Source organism: Hemicordylus capensis, chromosome 1 (assembly GCF_027244095.1).
Source record: "Hemicordylus capensis ecotype Gifberg chromosome 1, rHemCap1.1.pri, whole genome shotgun sequence".
NCBI classification, from domain to species: Eukaryota; Metazoa; Chordata; class Lepidosauria; order Squamata; family Cordylidae; genus Hemicordylus; species Hemicordylus capensis.
The window spans coordinates 223,945,948-223,964,076 of record NC_069657.1 but is presented as its reverse complement, the minus strand read 5'-3'; the positions used below and the strand labels follow the sequence as shown (position 1 = coordinate 223,964,076).

Here is an 18,129-nt window from a genome sequence, read left to right as displayed (position 1 = left end):
GCTATTTGGTGCAGGATGTTATCAGTATGTTGAACCCAAATCTATTTCTCCATGTCAACATCATCGGGAGAAGATATTACTTCCCTAAATGCTTGCCTGGAGGCAGTGATGGGTTGCATGAGGGACAACAAACTGAGACTGAATCCAAATAAGATGGAGGTGCTTTTTGTGCAGGGCTGGAACTCAGGAGACAATTTTGAACTGTCAGTTCTGGATGGGGTCACACTTCCCCAGAAGGAACAGGTACTCAGTCCGGGGGTGTATCTGGATCCAAACCTCTCACTAGTGTCTCAGGTTAAGGCCAAAGATGCTTTCTATCAGATTTGGCTGATATGCCAGCTGTGTCTGTTTCTTGAGAGGAATGATCTCAGAATAGTGGTACATCTGCTGGTCACCTCCAGACTTGACTACTGCAGTGCACTCTATGGGGGACTGCCTTTGTACATAGTCTGGAAACTACAGTTGGTGAAGGCAACCAGGTTGGTCATCTCGAAGAGACTGGATCACTCCTATATTAAAGGAACAACACTGGCTACCGATATTTTTCCGGGCAAAATGAAAGATGCTGGTTATAAACTATAAAGCCCTAAACAGCTTAGACCCAGAGTATTTAAGGGAATGAAGCTGTTCTCACGAGTACCCAAGGCCAGGCTAAGGCAGCCAAGCCCAGGCCTGGCTGCCCATGAGAACCGCTAAGAGGCACATGGCTCCTGGAGGCACCTCAGTGGCAAACCTGCCTAGTGAGCCCACCTCTTAAACGAGGTTAAGGGAATGAGTGCTCCCTTAACCCGGTTTCCCTGAATGTGTGTCAGCACCGGCTGCTTTCAGTTGGTGCTGCAACACGTACAGGCACCTGCCTGTCACTGGGGGCCCCCCCAATGCACTGCATACCCGTGTGGTGCCTTGTAGGATTTCCAGGAGCCGGGACGACGAGTCCTGGCCTCAGAGCGCTGTGCTCTGCTCCGCGCTGCATGGAGCAGGGCTGATCGTGTGGGAGCATGGAGTGTTCTCCCACCAGGAAAACGACGCTAGTCTAGGGGGAAGGCAATGTTCGGAAAGCCTTCCCCCCATCTGCCTGCCTGGTAGGTCGTGTGAATGGCCCCGAAGTCTTCTTCACTATGAGCCCCCTTACCCATTGAGATCATCTGGAGAGGTTCATCTGCAGTTGCCACTAGCTTGTCTGGTGGCTACCCAGGGACAGGCCTTCTCTGTTGCAGTCCTGAGATTCTGGAATGCACTCCTGCTGAAATAAGAGCCTCCCCATCTCTGACAACTTTTAAAAAGTCTCTAAAGACACATTTATATACTCAAGCTTTTTATCTAGACTTGTGGTTTTAAATTGTTTTAAGGTTTTCCTTTTTGTCTTAATTTGTTTTATGTTGCTGTAAACTGCCCAGAGAGAGAATTTTGGGGCTGTGTACAAATTAAATTAAATTAAATTAAATTAATTAATTTAGATTGCTAAACACCTTTTAACATTAACTTCAGACTGGAACAGAATGTTATGGATGTCAGTGTGCCATTCCCCACTGGCAACAATGAATTCTTAGACAGACTCATTTTAATCTCAAAGAACTTTGCAAACTGTTTTTCACAGAAAAGCCAACTTCTTCCAACCCCCCAAAAAGCATCCCTTCTGGAAGTCAAAGCCAGCAGCTTCGGCAATATCTCAGCCACAGCTTGAGAGATTGCTCTAGGAAGAACAGTCTATCCAATAATAAATAAAAAGGTACCGATTTAATATAAGCAGAACGCGTTGGGAAACAGATACAAACAGATGCTGCCTGCTTTTGCCGCACTGGGGTTTTCCACCCCCACAGGTGAAAAGCGGAAAGCACTACACAAAGAAACAAAATGAAAAATTGCTCCAGATAGCAAGGAACTGCCTCACTCATTCCTCTACACCAGAGCATCTCCACTGACACAGAAACAAGTTTAATGAGGAGGACACTATCTCCAAATTCCTTTCCCCTTTTGTTTCCCTCTAAAGGTTTTATCAACGCAGCCATCCCATTTTCTTTTCTTCAGGCCGGCATTAAGCTATTAAATGCACCATTTCACCCTGCTTCTCTTTTACTAAATGTCAGTCTTCAAACTCAGGGTGACAGTTGTTCCTGCAATTTGATTCCCTCTCTCCCTGCCGCCACAGTCCCTTGCGAAGAAGAGACCCAGCACAGCCCTTGCCTTGGCATTTGTTGGCTGAAAGGGAAACCATCTCCATGCTAAATATTAATCATTGCCACCTCATTGCACTTCTAATTCACTGCTGATTTTTGGGTTAAGCCTCTCTGTAGTTGCTGCTTATTCCCCCGTCCTACATCTCAAAGCTTTGCTGCTCCCCCCAGCCATTGCAAAAGCAGAGAGGTTCATCTGCATCTTTATTTATCTCATTAGTTGGCCTGAATTTTGGCGACCCAGGTACAGCTGCTGTGTTAGCCCTATACTGCAACTCTAAAGTTTCTATATATCCCTTTGAAGTCACAGTTTATAGAATACTTGGCTGTAAGCCACATTTTCTTCTTATCCCCGCAGCCGGGAAGTATGGGATGATTGCACCCCCACCCTGCCTGATGAAACCATCATCAATTCACACAGCTGACTGATCAAAATGATCAGTGCAGGCTATGCAATCTGTATAGGTTGGTTGACAACTTTTACTGGGCACTTGTGCCTTTAACATCTCTGCGAGGCAGAAATCGAAGCTATTCTCACGGTCACTGAAAAGCGAGCTAAGGGAGCTCGTGGGAACCACGGTGCTCCCAAGGCGGCTAGCCCACCTAATTACCCCTCCCCTCAGACGAGGTTAATGGAGCAAGCACTGTTAACCTCATCTTTTTGCTTGTGTTGCCGCAGTGCACGGTGGCACACGAGTAGACCCCCAACCAGGAGGCTGCGAGTAGACTCCCAGTCTCGGGGGTCTCTCCAGGATGCCCTGCGCACTCGCCGATCCCCACAGCCCAGGGCCGTCCCCGGGCTGGCAGGTGTGTGGACAGCCAATCCGGCTGCCCAGGGCTGCCTCTTGATCGTTTGCGGGGAGAGCGGGTTAAGCCCTCTCTCTCTCTCCGCAGAACCCCCTCCGGCGCTTCACACTGATCGTGTGACGCGCCTCACCCAGTGGATTCCTTAAGATTTCCCAGCATGGAGATAGAGTGATGATAGGAAACTGCACCTGTTAAATTTCTGCCTGTCACAAAGTTGTCAAAGGCATAAGAGCTATGTTTTTGTTTTTTAAAGGGGGGCATCTCAAAACATGCATGGCTAGCTTCCATTGTTAAGCAGGATACTGGACTGGATGAAAAGGCGCCTGCGATCTCTAGCTCTCACTTAGTGCCACAATGCCCGCTGGAGAGCACCGGAAGTAGCCCTCTGGTCAGCCCTGTCTGATTTTGCCACTGTCTCAGAGAATGCAGGCAGCAAGCCACCAAACATACAGCACAAAGTGCACCCAATTTTATTGACATTTTGGACTGAGCACCTATGACTGACACAGAAACTTGGACAGTTTATAGTTATTTTTTACACTGAGACTGTGATTTCAATGTAGAAAAACAACTGAATCGGAACAAACAAACAATATCTGAAGCTGAATTCAGAACTGAATTTGAAAGAGAATTTTCTTGTTTTTGTTTTCAACCTCCTGTGTTTTCCTGGCCAAAGCGCTGCATTCTGCTTTTATAACCCTCCCACCCACAGACCATGTCTAGCCTAGTGCCACCTGCTGATAGCATGGGTAAAGCATACTGCAAATGTAAACCTCCTTTTGCATGGCAGCAGTCTGTGTTAGTTTTCTTCTTTCTTTCTTAGCACACACATCAATTTTTTAAAAATTAAAAAAATCAGAAAATAAATCATGCGGTAAGAAAAACTTCTAGAATAACTGCATCTTTACCTGAAACTCCGAATGTATGTTCACCGGGGAAAGCTGTAATGGGTTCTGCAAAGAAACAGAAAAGCTGAAATTGAGTATATCCCAGCAGCAAGCTATAGATTCCCAGCACAGACACACGTGATCCTTGTGATTATGTGGAGAGCTCAAATCCACAAGAACCTCTTTGTGCAGCTTCCCCCAAAACCTGATCCTTTTACTGCTCTTCGCCTAGAGGGAGGACTCCAATAGTTCATATTATTTTATAAAAAAACTCCAACCCCCCCACCCCCACCACCTGAGAGAATCATGAGAGACTTTCATCTCCAACACGTCTTCTTAACCCTTCCTCCCCACTACCCCCCATGGAGCTAAAAATACCTGGTTGGTGGGGTGGTGGTGATTTGAAGATAGGAAAAAGGATGAGGGAAAAGGTTAAGAGGACCCTCCCAATGTCAGCCTCCTGTTTGAGTGAGCAACCTTAACAATTTATTTTATTTATTTATCAGATTTGTACACTGCCCCAAACTTTCATCTCTGGGCGGTTAACAATAGCATAAAAAAGTTAACCACATATACAAAACCTTTAAACAATTTAACAATTTAAAAATAAGCCAGAGATTAAAACCTAAGAAAATTAAAAAGCTGAAATTGCTTTCAGTTAAAATTATCACGGAGTAGTTCACACACAATTGGGGTTTTTCATAGCATGTTAAGAGTGTAGCCTGATTTATATCCAGGGTTAAAAAAATCCACTATTTGTGATGCTTTTTTGGGACAACTTTAGGTTCACATTAAAGCCTCCCAATAAATTCGCAGTAAAGCTGGCTATATGTAAAAATCCCAGATGTGGGATATGATTAGCAGAATGTGATTGGTACTATGTGAGCCTAAGCAGCAGTAGGGGAAGAATATGATCAGAGTCTTCCAAATATCTGAGAGATTTCCATAAAGAAGGGGGGAAAGTATCTGGATCTGGATATTATTTAATCTGTATCCTCTTGTGGAAACAAAAGAAGCAATGTATTCAAGAGCATCAAGAAAGGCTTTCTAAATGCAAGAAGAGTTGAGAGGAGAAATTGCAGAATGTCCTCTTCTGAAGATTTTTTAAACAAGAGACTGGCTAGAAATTGTTTAAATCTACAGATCTCTGTTTATTTTCCTTTCTAGGAACTGGAGTCGATGCTCCTTTCAAAGTTATGACTTCAGGAACGCAACGTAAGTCTGTAGCTTTTGCCATACCACTGAAGATTCTCTTGCAAATGGTGATGGGCTGAGTTGTAAAGACAGACTTTATGACCAAGGGAGGAAAAAATGCACTCAAGCTGAGAAGTATTTGGATACAGGGTTTATGTCTACATTAGCAGTTTCAACAGAGTATAGGTGTGATGAACCCTCCCCTCTCCTTGCCTTGAATTTCACAGACAGTCTGTATGAGGCAGCATACTGTGGGTTCAAACTGGATAGCTCATAGCAGATCCTAACCAAAATGTGCTGGTTTGCCCTAGCCAATGAAGTGCCTTACTTCAGCAGAAGAAAATGGAGCTCAAAGAGGACACATACTTCCAATACAGGAAGATATCCAAGATTCCTCACCCTCTGCCTTTAAGAACAGTTTAGATCTTCACAGGCACTCTGAAATGATCCGAAGCATTTGCCTGTGATTTCATATTCAGAGGATGATGCTGTGCCACGAGGGGTGCCAATCCCGCCCCCCCCCGGCAGAGCTTCTGTGTCTCCAAAAACTGTGTGTGTTGCAAGCAGAAATTTATCAAAGCCTTTCATCAAGCATGCAGTCGCAATGACGGCAAAAGCTTCACCTATGAATTTCTGTAGATCACAGAACCTTCCGGGTGGGGGGAGTTGGGAATGTGTTGTTAACTCTATACGCTGCTGCTGTGCAGATATCTTGCCACACTGCTTTTCAAAAAGAATCACAGATCTAATCACCTTTACAATCAACTTTATATTCCAGAAAATGATAAAATAAAATAATAAAATAAAATAATAATAATAATAATAATAAACTTTATTTGTTATCCGCCCCACAACTAATTGTTGGTTGCCAAATATAACTGCCACCCAACCCCATCACAAACTCTGGTCACCTTTAGTCGAGGTCCCTTTAGGTCTTTTGGCAACCACTGCCATTTTATCAGCCTCACATCAGCTAAATGTATTTTCAAGTAGGGTTGTGGCTCTGCAGAAGGGCCAAGGAACCACAAATTTCCTCCATTTAACCTTTCACCAGCCTCTTGCCTCCTCTTTTCTGCCTACCCTGTATGTTTCCACAGCCCCAAGGAAAAGCAGATGCCCCACTTAAGGCAACAGTGAAACAAAGACCGATAATATCTGAGTTCTTTAGAAGAAATAATCTGTTATAAACGACTGGATCAGGAAAAGCAACATTCAGCACATCTTACTGATTACTTTCCCAGAGAAGAAAAAGACCTCCTGATTATTTTCATATTACTTCTGCATTATGCCTAGGTCTGGAGAATCTTGGCTCAACTGCCATTTCAGTAGAGTGTTGTGAAATAGTCACCTTGCCTCAAAAAGCAAGTGACAGGTTTGTCAAAGGAAAATAATAATAATATTGTGAGTTATTAGATCCTTTTCTGAAGTTGAAAAGGAATTTGATTACTTCTCTGGATTATAATTGTAAAGCAGAAGCTTACTTCTCCAGTCAATTTCTTCCCACAGTCCTGATGGTGGGTGAGATGCAGAATGTTGACACGCAGATATTGTTTCATAATCAAATGCTTGAGCTCTTTTCAAAACCATGCTTTGAGACAAGGGCCACACGTTACCCATCTGCTTTATTCCATGGGGCAAAATAGTTCTAGGTGGCTATTTAAATTGGGGGACATGGTGCAGGAAAAAGGATTAAGATAAGGGCCATGGAAGTGATCTGAATCCCCCACCTCCCAAACACACAGCTGCTTTTAGATTTACAAAAACTGCAGGAGATCCTCTTCACAGATCTCCTACGTCACACTGAGTCTGGCCCTCAGGGGAAACCTTTTCCACAGCAAACATGTAAATATGGATGATGACGCACCTTTAAATGCATATTAGATGTGCTGGGGAATTTTAAAACAATCAGGTTTGCATACATGACTAATGCTTGCTATTCATTGTTGTAAGCACCAGTTTACCTGTAGCAGTTGCACCTGCTGTGTAAAGTATGGAGCTGCCCTACCAACTGATGACAACATAGTGGAGGTTTTCTGTAGTCTTTAATTTCTAAAAGTGAGGACTTCTATGGCCTCCAGCTTGCCCTGAAATCACATACTACTCCCCGCTAAACTTTGGGAGATCATGTCGCATAAGAGACTGGCTGCGAATCAGGTTTTCCCTGGTAAGAATCTCGCCTCTGCCATGCACTCCCTAAAGGGCCTTAGGCACTCCCTCTCAGCCTCAGCTCCCCAACTGCAATATGGTAGCGGTGAGGATAATGCTTACTTACCCTACAGTGTAGTTGTAAAGATGACCTCAAGATAATACACGTGAAGTACTCTGCATGCTCAACAAGCGCTATACTGTACAAATTCTAAGTATTAATGGCTGGCATGAATGGCTGGCATGAAGGGCCAAGTCAAAGCCGCCTACATTGGCCAAGTCAACGCTGCCTACAAATAAGGAGCTTTCTGAGTAGATGCTCTGGAGGCTTGATAGGCAGGGCAGCGAATGGGGAGGGAGATTTGGAAGCTATTTTCATTTCTCTCTCCTTCCCCCAAAAGTGCTGCTTGCTACGTAGTCCTCATGGACATATTTCTGGCAGAAAACAGCACTTTTGTGAGGATGTGAAAGGAGCAAAGATAGCCTCCTGATCTCCCTCTGCACGCACTGCCCTGCCCATCATGCCTGCAGGCCAACTACTCTGAAAGCTCCTTGCCTCAAAGCAACTCTGACTCCTCAACAAATCACTGTCTGTCATGTCAAGAGACATTATTTTTAATTGTAATTGTTGTTTAAATTGTTTTCATTTTTAAAAAATTCTTATTGTATTACATTGATGTTGCGTTCTTCTCTGGGGAAGTTATTTCTATCCAGCCAGGATAGCTTAATAAACAAACAAACAAACAAACAAACAAACAAACAAACAAACAGGCTGTTCACACGTACAGGCAAAACTGGACTAGGAAAGCCCAGCCTGGTTTTCCCAGGGCATGTCAACTGCCGAGAGCCATGCAGATCCTGGCGGCAGCATGGCAGCAAACCCTTAGATGTCCCTGCTGTTAGCCAGAGTTTAGGGCGCAAGCGCTCCCGAAATCTGGGCTAATGGATTGTGTGTTGGTGCCGCGTGGCTCACCATGGCACCTACACACTAGTAGCCTCCCGACTGGTGTCGAGAGGCTCCTCATAATACACCATGTACTTGTGAGGTGGGTTATGGAAGTTCCAGGGGCCTCCTGGCCCCAGAAATCCGCTGGTGCCGGCAGGAGCCAGGCAAAGTCCGGGCAAGCAATCCGCCCAGGGATCACAAGGGAGAGTGGATCATCTGCGGGGGAGGTAAGCATTTCAAGGCTTCCTCCCCTCGCCCCTTTGGAGCCCTTTCTCTGATTGTGAGAAAGGGCTCACAGAATCCCAGAAATGTGATGTCTAGTTGCTGTTGCTCAGTGGTGGTGGGGAAAGGCACTCCGTACATTTTCAACAGCACTCACCATTATTTACAGTATTGACATGCCCCAAGAGATGAAAACAGATTCCAAGGTGAAGCCCTGATTGGAGGTGGGGATAGATAGATAGATAGATAGATAGATAAACTTTAATACAGTATTATACTGTATATAGTACACAGAGGAGGGGCATTTATAGTATATGTGTATGTCTCTATTGTATGCATCTGTTCATTTGAATGAGTTAAAAAGAATGGATTTCTTGACTTTTCTGATGAATTTGACACCTCTTCCATCGATGGTAGTGTTTAAACATTGTCAGATAATCATTTATACTTGAGCCATTGTTTGTGCTGTATGTTTTAGTGGTGTTTCCCTCCTCCCCAAATATTTTTAAATTGTGGGGAAATGTTATTAGTATTATTCATTAATGGGTGTTGGTCTTGGTGTTATTAAGTTGTGAAAGCTGAGAGATTAAAACGGTTTGTCAGATGTCGACACACAATATTTTAACATAAGAACTATTAACAAATTAAAGAGCCCGGGTAGCCAGCAGAGTTCAAAGGGTGTTCAGAAGCCCCCAAATGCAGTGTGTCAGGCTCTCTTCCTGAACAGCAGGGACTGGGTTGGGAGTGCAGCTTACCTTGCTACACTGAGGAAATATGCTCAAAGGAGGGCCCCATTTGTACAGTTTATAACTTCAACTGAAGAGGAACCGCACCACAGTGGTCCTTTTAAAGCCCGCTCATTGACTTGCTATACTTTGCAGATCTTGAGTGTGAACTAATTCCATTACGGTCAGTGGGAAGAATGCCACTGCTGCTCATGGTAATTAGACAGGTACGAAGTAGGAGAGCGTTCCCCCTGGAGCTGGAGAGGAGCCAACCCCTTTCTATGGACTCCTGGCAGCAGCAGAGACAAGGCAAGTAGAGGCTTTGCACAGTCCATCCCTCTCCATGTCAAACGCTCCTGTGATATTAAAATCCATAGGAATGAGTATCATGGCAGAATGGCTGGATCTAGAGAGCCAGTGGGGTCCTGGTTAGCTTGGAGAGACCTGAACTGGAATCCCTACTCAGTCAGGGACATAACTTTGTGACCTTGAGCCAGTCACTACCTCTCAGTACAACCTTCCTCTCTTGATCAGTTTTTCATAAGCAAAAAATAGAAGATGGATAGGACAAGAAAGTAGCATGGCCAAAAGGAACATTCTTACGACACTGCTTTAGGTCCCCCACCCCCCCATTTTAGTTTCAAAGAAGAACACTTCAAACAGTTTGCAATAAAGTTTCCTATCTGGCTTCTGTCTCAGCTCTGAGGCTGATGAATTCCAGTGCAGGAATCTGTTCTGTTATTGCTAATAATGCTTCCCCACTGATTATTTCTTATTAATAAAGGTTCCCTTTTCATATCAGTCCTTTCAAGCATCTAACACTAACTAATAGCTGGTTTCCTGTCTCAAGAGTTTATTCTTCATAAGAACTCATTCAGACTCTGTTCTTGCACATTTTCCTTTAGTAACCCCCAGCCTATTACTTGGGCCATCTCCTGCCATCACAGAAACACACATTATTCTCTCAATTAGACTGATAGTAAAACCATCAGTACCTGCCTTCCCTAGGCACTCATTCTCCCAGATGTCCTCCAGAAAGAAAGAGCAAGCTACGTGAATTCCTGAAATGTACTACAATTCAGGCCAGGAATTCTGTCTGCTTAGCAACTCTTAAATGGGAATGTGTACATGGAAGGTTGCTATGTGATTTGTTGGCCACTGCTCTATAGCAACAATTCACACATATGAGCTAAGCAGGTAGGGTGGCCCTTCCATGAGGTGAGGTGAGGCAGTCGCCTCGGCAACAGATTATTGGGGCAACAGGTAGGGACGTGCACGAACCGCAGCCGAGTGGGAAGCGGGAGTTTTAAGAAAAAGGAGAGCAGCAGGTCCCTTCTGCTCTCCACCGCCCCCTGCAGCTTCCTGCTGGGTTGACACTCAGCCTAAGTACTATCGCGCGGCACCAGCATGCACATGGCGGGCATCATTTGCGTGATCAACTTGGTGTTGCTGACCATGCAAATGGCACCTGTGCATGTGGGGATGCCATATGCATGGACACCATGTGGGGGTGCTTGGGCCGAGCAGCAGGAAGCTGCATGGGGTGGCGGAGATTAGATAAGGACCTGCTCTCCTTTTTCTTAAAGCGCCCGTTCCTCACTCCTCTCCATGTGCTCAACCATGGTTCGTGCACACCCCTAACAGTGTTCTCTCTAAAAAAATTTCATCTGTGTGCAGAATGAATTTTCTTCTGGGTGGCAGTATCAAGGCAGTGTGTGTGCACATAGATTCAGAGCGGGGCCTTCCTGATTAAACCTGAGTGGGATCTAAAATTAACTGAGTGGACATTTTAAAACATGCTAGCCTGCACACATGCGCATGCCATAGAGGGAACACTGACTCCTAGCAATAACAAGGTTGGAAGATCCTTTCCTGCCTTGCTTTTTTTTTTTTTTAAGGGGAAAGAAGTGGAGGAGGGTGTGCCCAAGGAAGGATGGAATTTGGCACCTGGCCTCTGGAGTACAGAGGTCTTGAGCTAACACTGTATTCAACTTGCAAGTTTCATGTTTGTTATAGGCAAACCTATTCCCATTAATTTAATTCCACTGCTATCTGCTGTGTCTCTTCCCTGCTGCAATGAAAGCCAGTGATAGGAGTCTTGCACAGAATGTGGTTTCTGTGTTTGTACCAGAGAATGAGAGATAGAGAACAGGAAAGGCACCATCACATCCACTGCTACTTCTGCACACACCGCTTTCCCTGTGTAGTCTTTGAACTCTGGCCCATTCCACACCAATGGCAGATGAGGCAATATATTCTTGGACTATTTCTCTTCAGACTGCAGGTAGGGGGAATCATATGTCTTTATGCTCCTGTATGTATTTATTTTTAAACACAACACTCCTGTGTGTCTCACTGTTGCTAAAGCACGCTGGGAACTATGTTCATCAGTCTTGCTTTGGGATGAAACTGTGGGTCATCACTCCAGCACTGACTGCCAATGGTACTGAGTGGATGGAAAAGGGACAAGGCCTGCCTCACACAAAGCAGCTGCCATACGAAGGCCAATTTGGAACGGCATCAGTGTTATGGCTGCTCTCTGGAGGTGAGATGCTTACCATACAGATCTCTCCAGGCTGCCATCAAATCTTCCGGCTGGCATTTGCTACAATGGGGGAGAAATGTCAATGGCCAATACGCATGCAGAGGAAAAGAGTGCTGTGTGTAGCAGTCACCACCACGGGGATGCAATTTCAAGCATCCTCCACATGACAGCTGTTTTGTGTAAGGCGGGCAGAAGACCTAAAGGAGAACAAGCTGCACAACATATACCCCAAACTCAGAAAGCCATGGCCGCCCCCCTATAAACTGAGGGCTGTGCACACTGGTTATGTGCCTCTTGGCACCCTCAGGAACAATTATGTGGGGCACAGCCAAGCCTCTGTATAGGAAGCCCCCTTTTGAACTTGCCTATCTTGCTGCATCAAATGCATTTTACTCCCTAGTATCAAAACTGCTACAGATGAGATGCATGTTTACATACCCATACAGTTCTCCAAGGAGCTATCGGTGCCTATCTGGACATCATCGATGGCAATCTCTCCTGAATGTCCTTCGCCTATAATTCCTTCAAACACAATCTAGGGAAAAATACAAACAGAACAGTGAGTGTGAGGCTTTCAGTCCCTAAGCAGCCCTTGTGTCCTTTGAAGAAAGGACATAAACATATTGAATCATTTTTTTAAAGGCAGGGTTTAGTCCTGATTCAGGCAGCCCTCCAGGTGATGGTGGAAGTTGTAGCAAAAGAGAAACACTTGAACCAGAATATCTTCCATAAAAATCCAGAAGAACACAAAATGTTATCTAACCCATCAGTGTATGATCCAATCAGCAGCTTGTTACCCGCAAGCTAGGCAAAGGGGGAAATACACTACGATTTCCCAGAAGCCCTAAAAAGCACTCCCAGTTACTCCCCGTTTGACCAAGAAGTGGTTGAAGATCACATCTGGCAATCACTAAGCAACTGCAACATGGTTGTTGCCCACCTCTTTCCCCAACTCTCCAGACTCACACCCAGCAAATATATAGGGCAAAACACATGGTGAATGACAGTTAAAATATACATCACTCTTCTGATATATAATCAGTCACCAAATGCAAAGTGTCACTTTGAACTCTGTCTGTTAGTTTTGTGCTAAAGAGTCAGACAATCATACATAAACCTTAAATATAAACCTGCTGGGATGAAGGTAGAGAACATGAGCTTGTTTTTTTTCTAATCACAGTTTTAACCTTCGCTTGCTTTCCCCCTTTTGTCTAGGTGTAGCTCCCAAGAAAGTCACCTGAGAATGTATCAAGTCTATGATGTAACAGACTATGGATGTTTCCCATTTTGTTTTGGGTGGCAATAACTCATTGGTTAAACATGCAATTAAGAACAGCTTGCCTCCTCTGGGAGGCATGGCATGCTGCGATGTTCAGCCTTGTTACCCAGCTGTAGCTCTTCTCTCCCCAAGAGACACAAGAAGGGCCATCTGACCCTGCATATTATTCTCCTTCATGGACTTCACAGAGAAGCCTTGGCAATTCAGCTAGAATCCCAAAGGCAGGCAGTTGCCAGAATGTCTTGCCGAGGCTGGGGGCTATCTCTACCTGTTCTCAATGGCTATTAAGAAGCAATGCTGTTCATACCCCATGCTAGATAAATCCAAATTCTCATACAAGGAAATGCAAATGCTGCACCAAGAAAACAAAACAAAACAAAAAATAAATCCCATGTTGCTGTTAAATTATGCAACTCAACTTCAATGTGTGCAAGTGTGCCTGTCAAGTTTAATTTGCATGCTTTATACTAAACCCAAGATTTGACTTTTTGAAGGATTTTCTAGCAAGCTGCAGTAGAAGGCGAGAAAGAGGATATGGGTAACTGAGAGGCAATAGGAAAACATGGGCAGGGGCACGCCTGAAGCCATGCAGTGGAGGCAGGCAGCTATACAAGGCACAGCAGTTCGGTCTGCCAGCATTATGCAGATACTTCCTGAATGTTTTCTGACCACATATCTGCTCTGCAGATGTAAACTGTTTTAACAGTCATCCCCTCTGTCCAGGGATCCCTGGAAACTGTAGACTGAGGGTGGACTAAAGTGATCTAATAATTCTCAGAACCACCCCCAAAAGCCCTACTATTCCTAGAATTCTACTGCAGGGGTGGGGGGTGGGGATAGCCATGAAAGTGCAAGTAGTATAAAACAGACAGACGCTTGCCGTGGAGGGCCAGATCTATTTTGATCACCACAAAGGCAATATGCTTACTTTGCTGAGAGATTCTCTGGAGTGCAATTTCAGTGCTGGATATTTCATATAATTCTGCCAGTACAGAATTACAACTGAAGTCTGTGTTTAAATCCTCCTTCCTAAATAATCTACTTGAACTCAGCTTTCTGCTGTTGTGTAAGATGCCTAAGCACTGAATCCAGATTGGGAGCTCATTTCTCACACCCCAATCGCCCCCCTCCCATCAAGGAAGTGTTAATTGTTTCTTTCCTTCAGAATAGGAGAGAAGAACTCTCTCTTTCTTTAAAAAAACAACAACCAAAAAAAGAAAAATCTAGACAAGCTCTTGCGGCCTCTGTCTAGTTGCAAGATGCACTTGTGTTTATCCCTTACGGGTTTTGCAGCTCCTTGTCAGACTACCTGATAATCATCTAAGAGAAAATGGGAGGGGAAAAATATTTGCAAAGGAGAGACTTAGGAATATAAAAGGCGACAGTATGAACAAAGACCTACATCTATGTATAAAATAGGCAAATTCTGAATAACAAATACAGTGTCATTTAGTTACTATAGCAACATGGAAAACACAAAGAAGAAGAAAAAGGCCCCGCTCAACAATGTTCTCTAATGATGAATGAAAGAGGATCTGTTGAAGTATTTGAAATGCTGAAACCCACTTGAATCTCAACCCAAACCTCCTTAACATGTTTACCTGATACTCCAGATCATAACTAGGCAGAAGGATCCTGCCTTCTTTCCACTCATCCCCTTGATCTTCCTGGATGATCCACAGTGGCTTGTGCTCGTGGGTGGCTTCCCGCCACACCCGCAGCATCGTCCCGCTCCCACCGGCTACCTGGTACCGGAACACCATGCACACAGCACTCCTGGGCAAGTAGATCATGGGGCTGGCAAGCCGAGCATGTTGTCCTTCTCTTCTTGCACTGCTTTGCAGCTTCAAATAACTGTTGCCATCTGTTGGAAGAGAAGGTTCATTTCAGATCAGCTTCGGCAAGGACAGTGATTACAAGACAGGAGTGCAGGCAAGTTGTCATACCCTTTCCCACAGATGGGCCACCCTGCTAGGAAACTCTGGCCAACTCGACTTGAAGACCTGAGGGAGGAACTACATGTTATGAGGGGGGAATGTGGTACCCCAGCCCATGGTTGCCTCTGAATGGGAGGAGAAGCTTCACCTTTCTCCCATTTGCCAGTTATCCTCTGCAACCACTTCCACAGACATTTTCCACCCCTCTTTTTTTCTTCAGTCAAGCTACAAAACTGGAAATATGCTAGGGTAGCCTGAGGAAAGGGGTTGCAGGGGAGAACTGGTGAATGAGAGAAGAGTTAAATACCTCCACCTGCCAATTCTCCCCTGCAAATTCTCCCATGTTACCTTGGCAATCTGTTGGAGATCTGTGTTTGCCTCAGTAATGGGTAGTTATGCCCTGACAATATACACCATAGTTTTGTCACCATAGTTTTGTTTTTCAGGTAATCTCAGAACACTTTCTTTCACACTCTGAAATGACTCAGATATCCAGGTCACAATAGCATTTATTAACGAGCCCCATTCAGACATTATGCTGAAAATGTGTATACTATCTGGACACCAGTACATGTTTCTTAGTAAAGGACCTTGCATGCATTCATGTTAAAAGTGAACCAGACCCCCTGAAATGCAGGGTACAGATAGGAAGTGTACTGCTTTAAGTGCATTGAACATAATGTCTGAATAACTGTATATGCATTCAGATCTGTACATGCATATGAAGTACACACATTGTATGTGCACTGAATATAATGTTTAGTCCTATTCAGATGTTATATTCAACAGACGTACAGCAGTACAGTACAACATAATGTTTGAACAGGGCTCAAGAGGCATGTTGACAGTTGAGCATGTTCCCACTGCCTCCGTCTGTGTTAAGTGCTCTCTGAAATATCGCACGGACTTCGGGGTAAATCTGGACAATATGTGGACGCACACCCACCCTCCTGAAGTAAAGTCGCAGTAAAGTTGCTGTCTGAAAAAGCTCTAAGTAAATATCAAGATCAAGCTGTTAAAAATTATTAGATAGTAGGTGACACCAACATCCTGCGAAAGGACTAATTCTGCATCCACAAAATACAGCAAATCACTAATATGGCAGATGAGACATGTGCGGCATACTACACAAAAGCCAGGACAGGGAGACTAGTATTTGGAAGAGGAATATCCACAGTATGAAGAGAGAGACAGCATATTACACTGACTGAGACAGATCAGTAAGGAGGATGTCTATTTCACCAGCAGTCATAAGCATGGAAGTCTGCTGATTAAGACACTGAAAAGCTTAAGGCAAAAGATTGACATAATTAGGACAAGTGAAAGTGCTGTAATAGTCCAGGAAACATTGACTCTGTAATCATGACATTGTGGGGAGGGGGGCGGGTTCATATTTATTCTGTCTCAAATTGCCTCAGCTTACAAGTCAGAAACTGATCACAACCACCACCCTGCAACCCGCCAACATTACCAATTCATTTTAGGACTGGAAAGGCAAGCTGTGTATGGGGCTCATTATCTTGTGGTCTCCCCCAACCATATCACCCCAAGTAAATACTTTGCAATCAGAGCCAAGCTGACAATTTAGTTGATGATACATGACGCAGAATGGTGCTCATCATCTTTCACTTTCTCTTTTTCTTCCCCCTTCTTCATATTGCAGATGATTGGCCCTCAAGCACAAACAGTAGGATGAAGTTGTTGCTGTCAGTGATCTAGGGAAAGGTGACTCAAACACCTGAAGTTCTTCAGAGAAAAGGGGGCTCTTTTTAGCTGAAGGTAAAACTCTGCCCTTCAGTAAGCATTGGTTGGAGAACAGGAATGTAGGATGTGTTTAGGGTTGACCCTTTTTATCCTGGGGGTGGGGAATCAACAGGTACAGCTTTTCCTGGCACAGAGCTGTAATCATGACAGCTGCTTTGCCTGTCAAATTTCTGCCTGTTGCATTTTTTTTAATATGCAGCTATATTAAGAGCCCAAATAATTAGCCAGAAAAAAACAAAAGATGGCAGCCCTAAATGCTTCCTTTTAAAAGATCACTCCAAGGAGATTTGGATATCACAAAGACTTGGGGGTAAAACTGGCCAAAATGTAAATCAATGCACACTCACCCTCACAAAGTAAAGTCACAGCAAAGTTTCTGTCTGAAAAACCTCTAAGTAAACATCAAGGATCAGGTAAACATCAGAATCAAGCTATTAAAAATTATTAGATAATAGGCAACACCAACATCCTGAGAAAGGACTAACTCCTAGCGTTGTCAACAGTCCTGCATTATGCGGGATGTCCCACATTTTGGGAGGAAAATGCTTGTCCCATTCGGGATGCAAGTTCTCCCACTTTTTTTTAACCACTTTTAAAATAATAATCCACCAAAGTTTCTACCAAAGCATAGAAGGAGAAACTGCAAGAAACATAGAAACACCAAATAAAGAAGAAACAGTGCAATTCTGGGAGCAATTCTGGGACAATCCAATAGATTATAATTAAAAAGCAGGCTGGGTGAAAGAGGTCAAAAAATGTAACCAACAAATGCAAGATCTAACAATAACATCAGAATTAATAAGTGAAAGAGCAAAGAAAATTAAAAATTGGACTGCACCAGGCGTCGATGAACTGCATGGCTTCTGGCTTCAACACCTAACAAGCCTTCATAAACAACTATCAAAACAGTTGAATCACATTTTGCAAGGAGGTGATACTGAACAATGGCTAACAACTGGCAAAACTCATCTCATAATGAAAGACCCAGCAAAAGGTGCAGTTCCAAGTAATTATAGACCGATAACCTACCTGCCAACCATGTTTAAATTGTTAACTGGAATAATAGCAGATGAAGTAATGCAACACTTATTAACTAACAAACAGCTTCCAGTTGAACAGAAAGGAAATTGCCCGAACACCAGAGGCACAAAAGACCAGCTGCTGATTGACAAAATGATTTTAGAAAATTGCAAGAGAAGAAAAACCAATCTAAGTGTTGCATGGATTGACTACAAAAAAGCCTTTGACTCACTGCCTCACACATGGATATTAAAATGTTTAGAAACAACTGGTGTCAGCAAAAACATTCAGATTTTTTTTTTTTTAAAGCAATGAGCATGTGGAGTACACAGTTAACAATCAATGGCGAGACACTTGGACAGGTTAACATTAGAAGAGGTATTTTCCAAGGGGACTCACTATCCCCTCTGTTGTTTGTATCGCCATGACTCCACTTTCACAAATACTAAACAAAACGGGCCTTGGATACCAAACATCTAAAACA

General features: G+C 44.0%; 1 protein-coding gene across 5 annotated transcripts in view; it reads right to left on the bottom strand.

The window, feature by feature from the left end:
* Positions 1 to 18,129, bottom strand: part of NRP2 (neuropilin 2) — a 261,021-nt gene that overhangs the window by 61,199 nt on the left and 181,693 nt on the right. For all 5 annotated transcript variants that reach the window (XM_053281642.1, XM_053281625.1, XM_053281633.1 and 2 more), the window contains 3 exons: positions 14,526 to 14,788; positions 12,084 to 12,180; positions 3,890 to 3,934 (listed from right to left, as the gene is read on the bottom strand). In XM_053281642.1, coding sequence (XP_053137617.1) covers positions 3,890 to 3,934; positions 12,084 to 12,180; positions 14,526 to 14,788 — 405 coding nt within the window. The remainder of the gene's footprint in view (positions 1 to 3,889; positions 3,935 to 12,083; positions 12,181 to 14,525; positions 14,789 to 18,129) is intronic.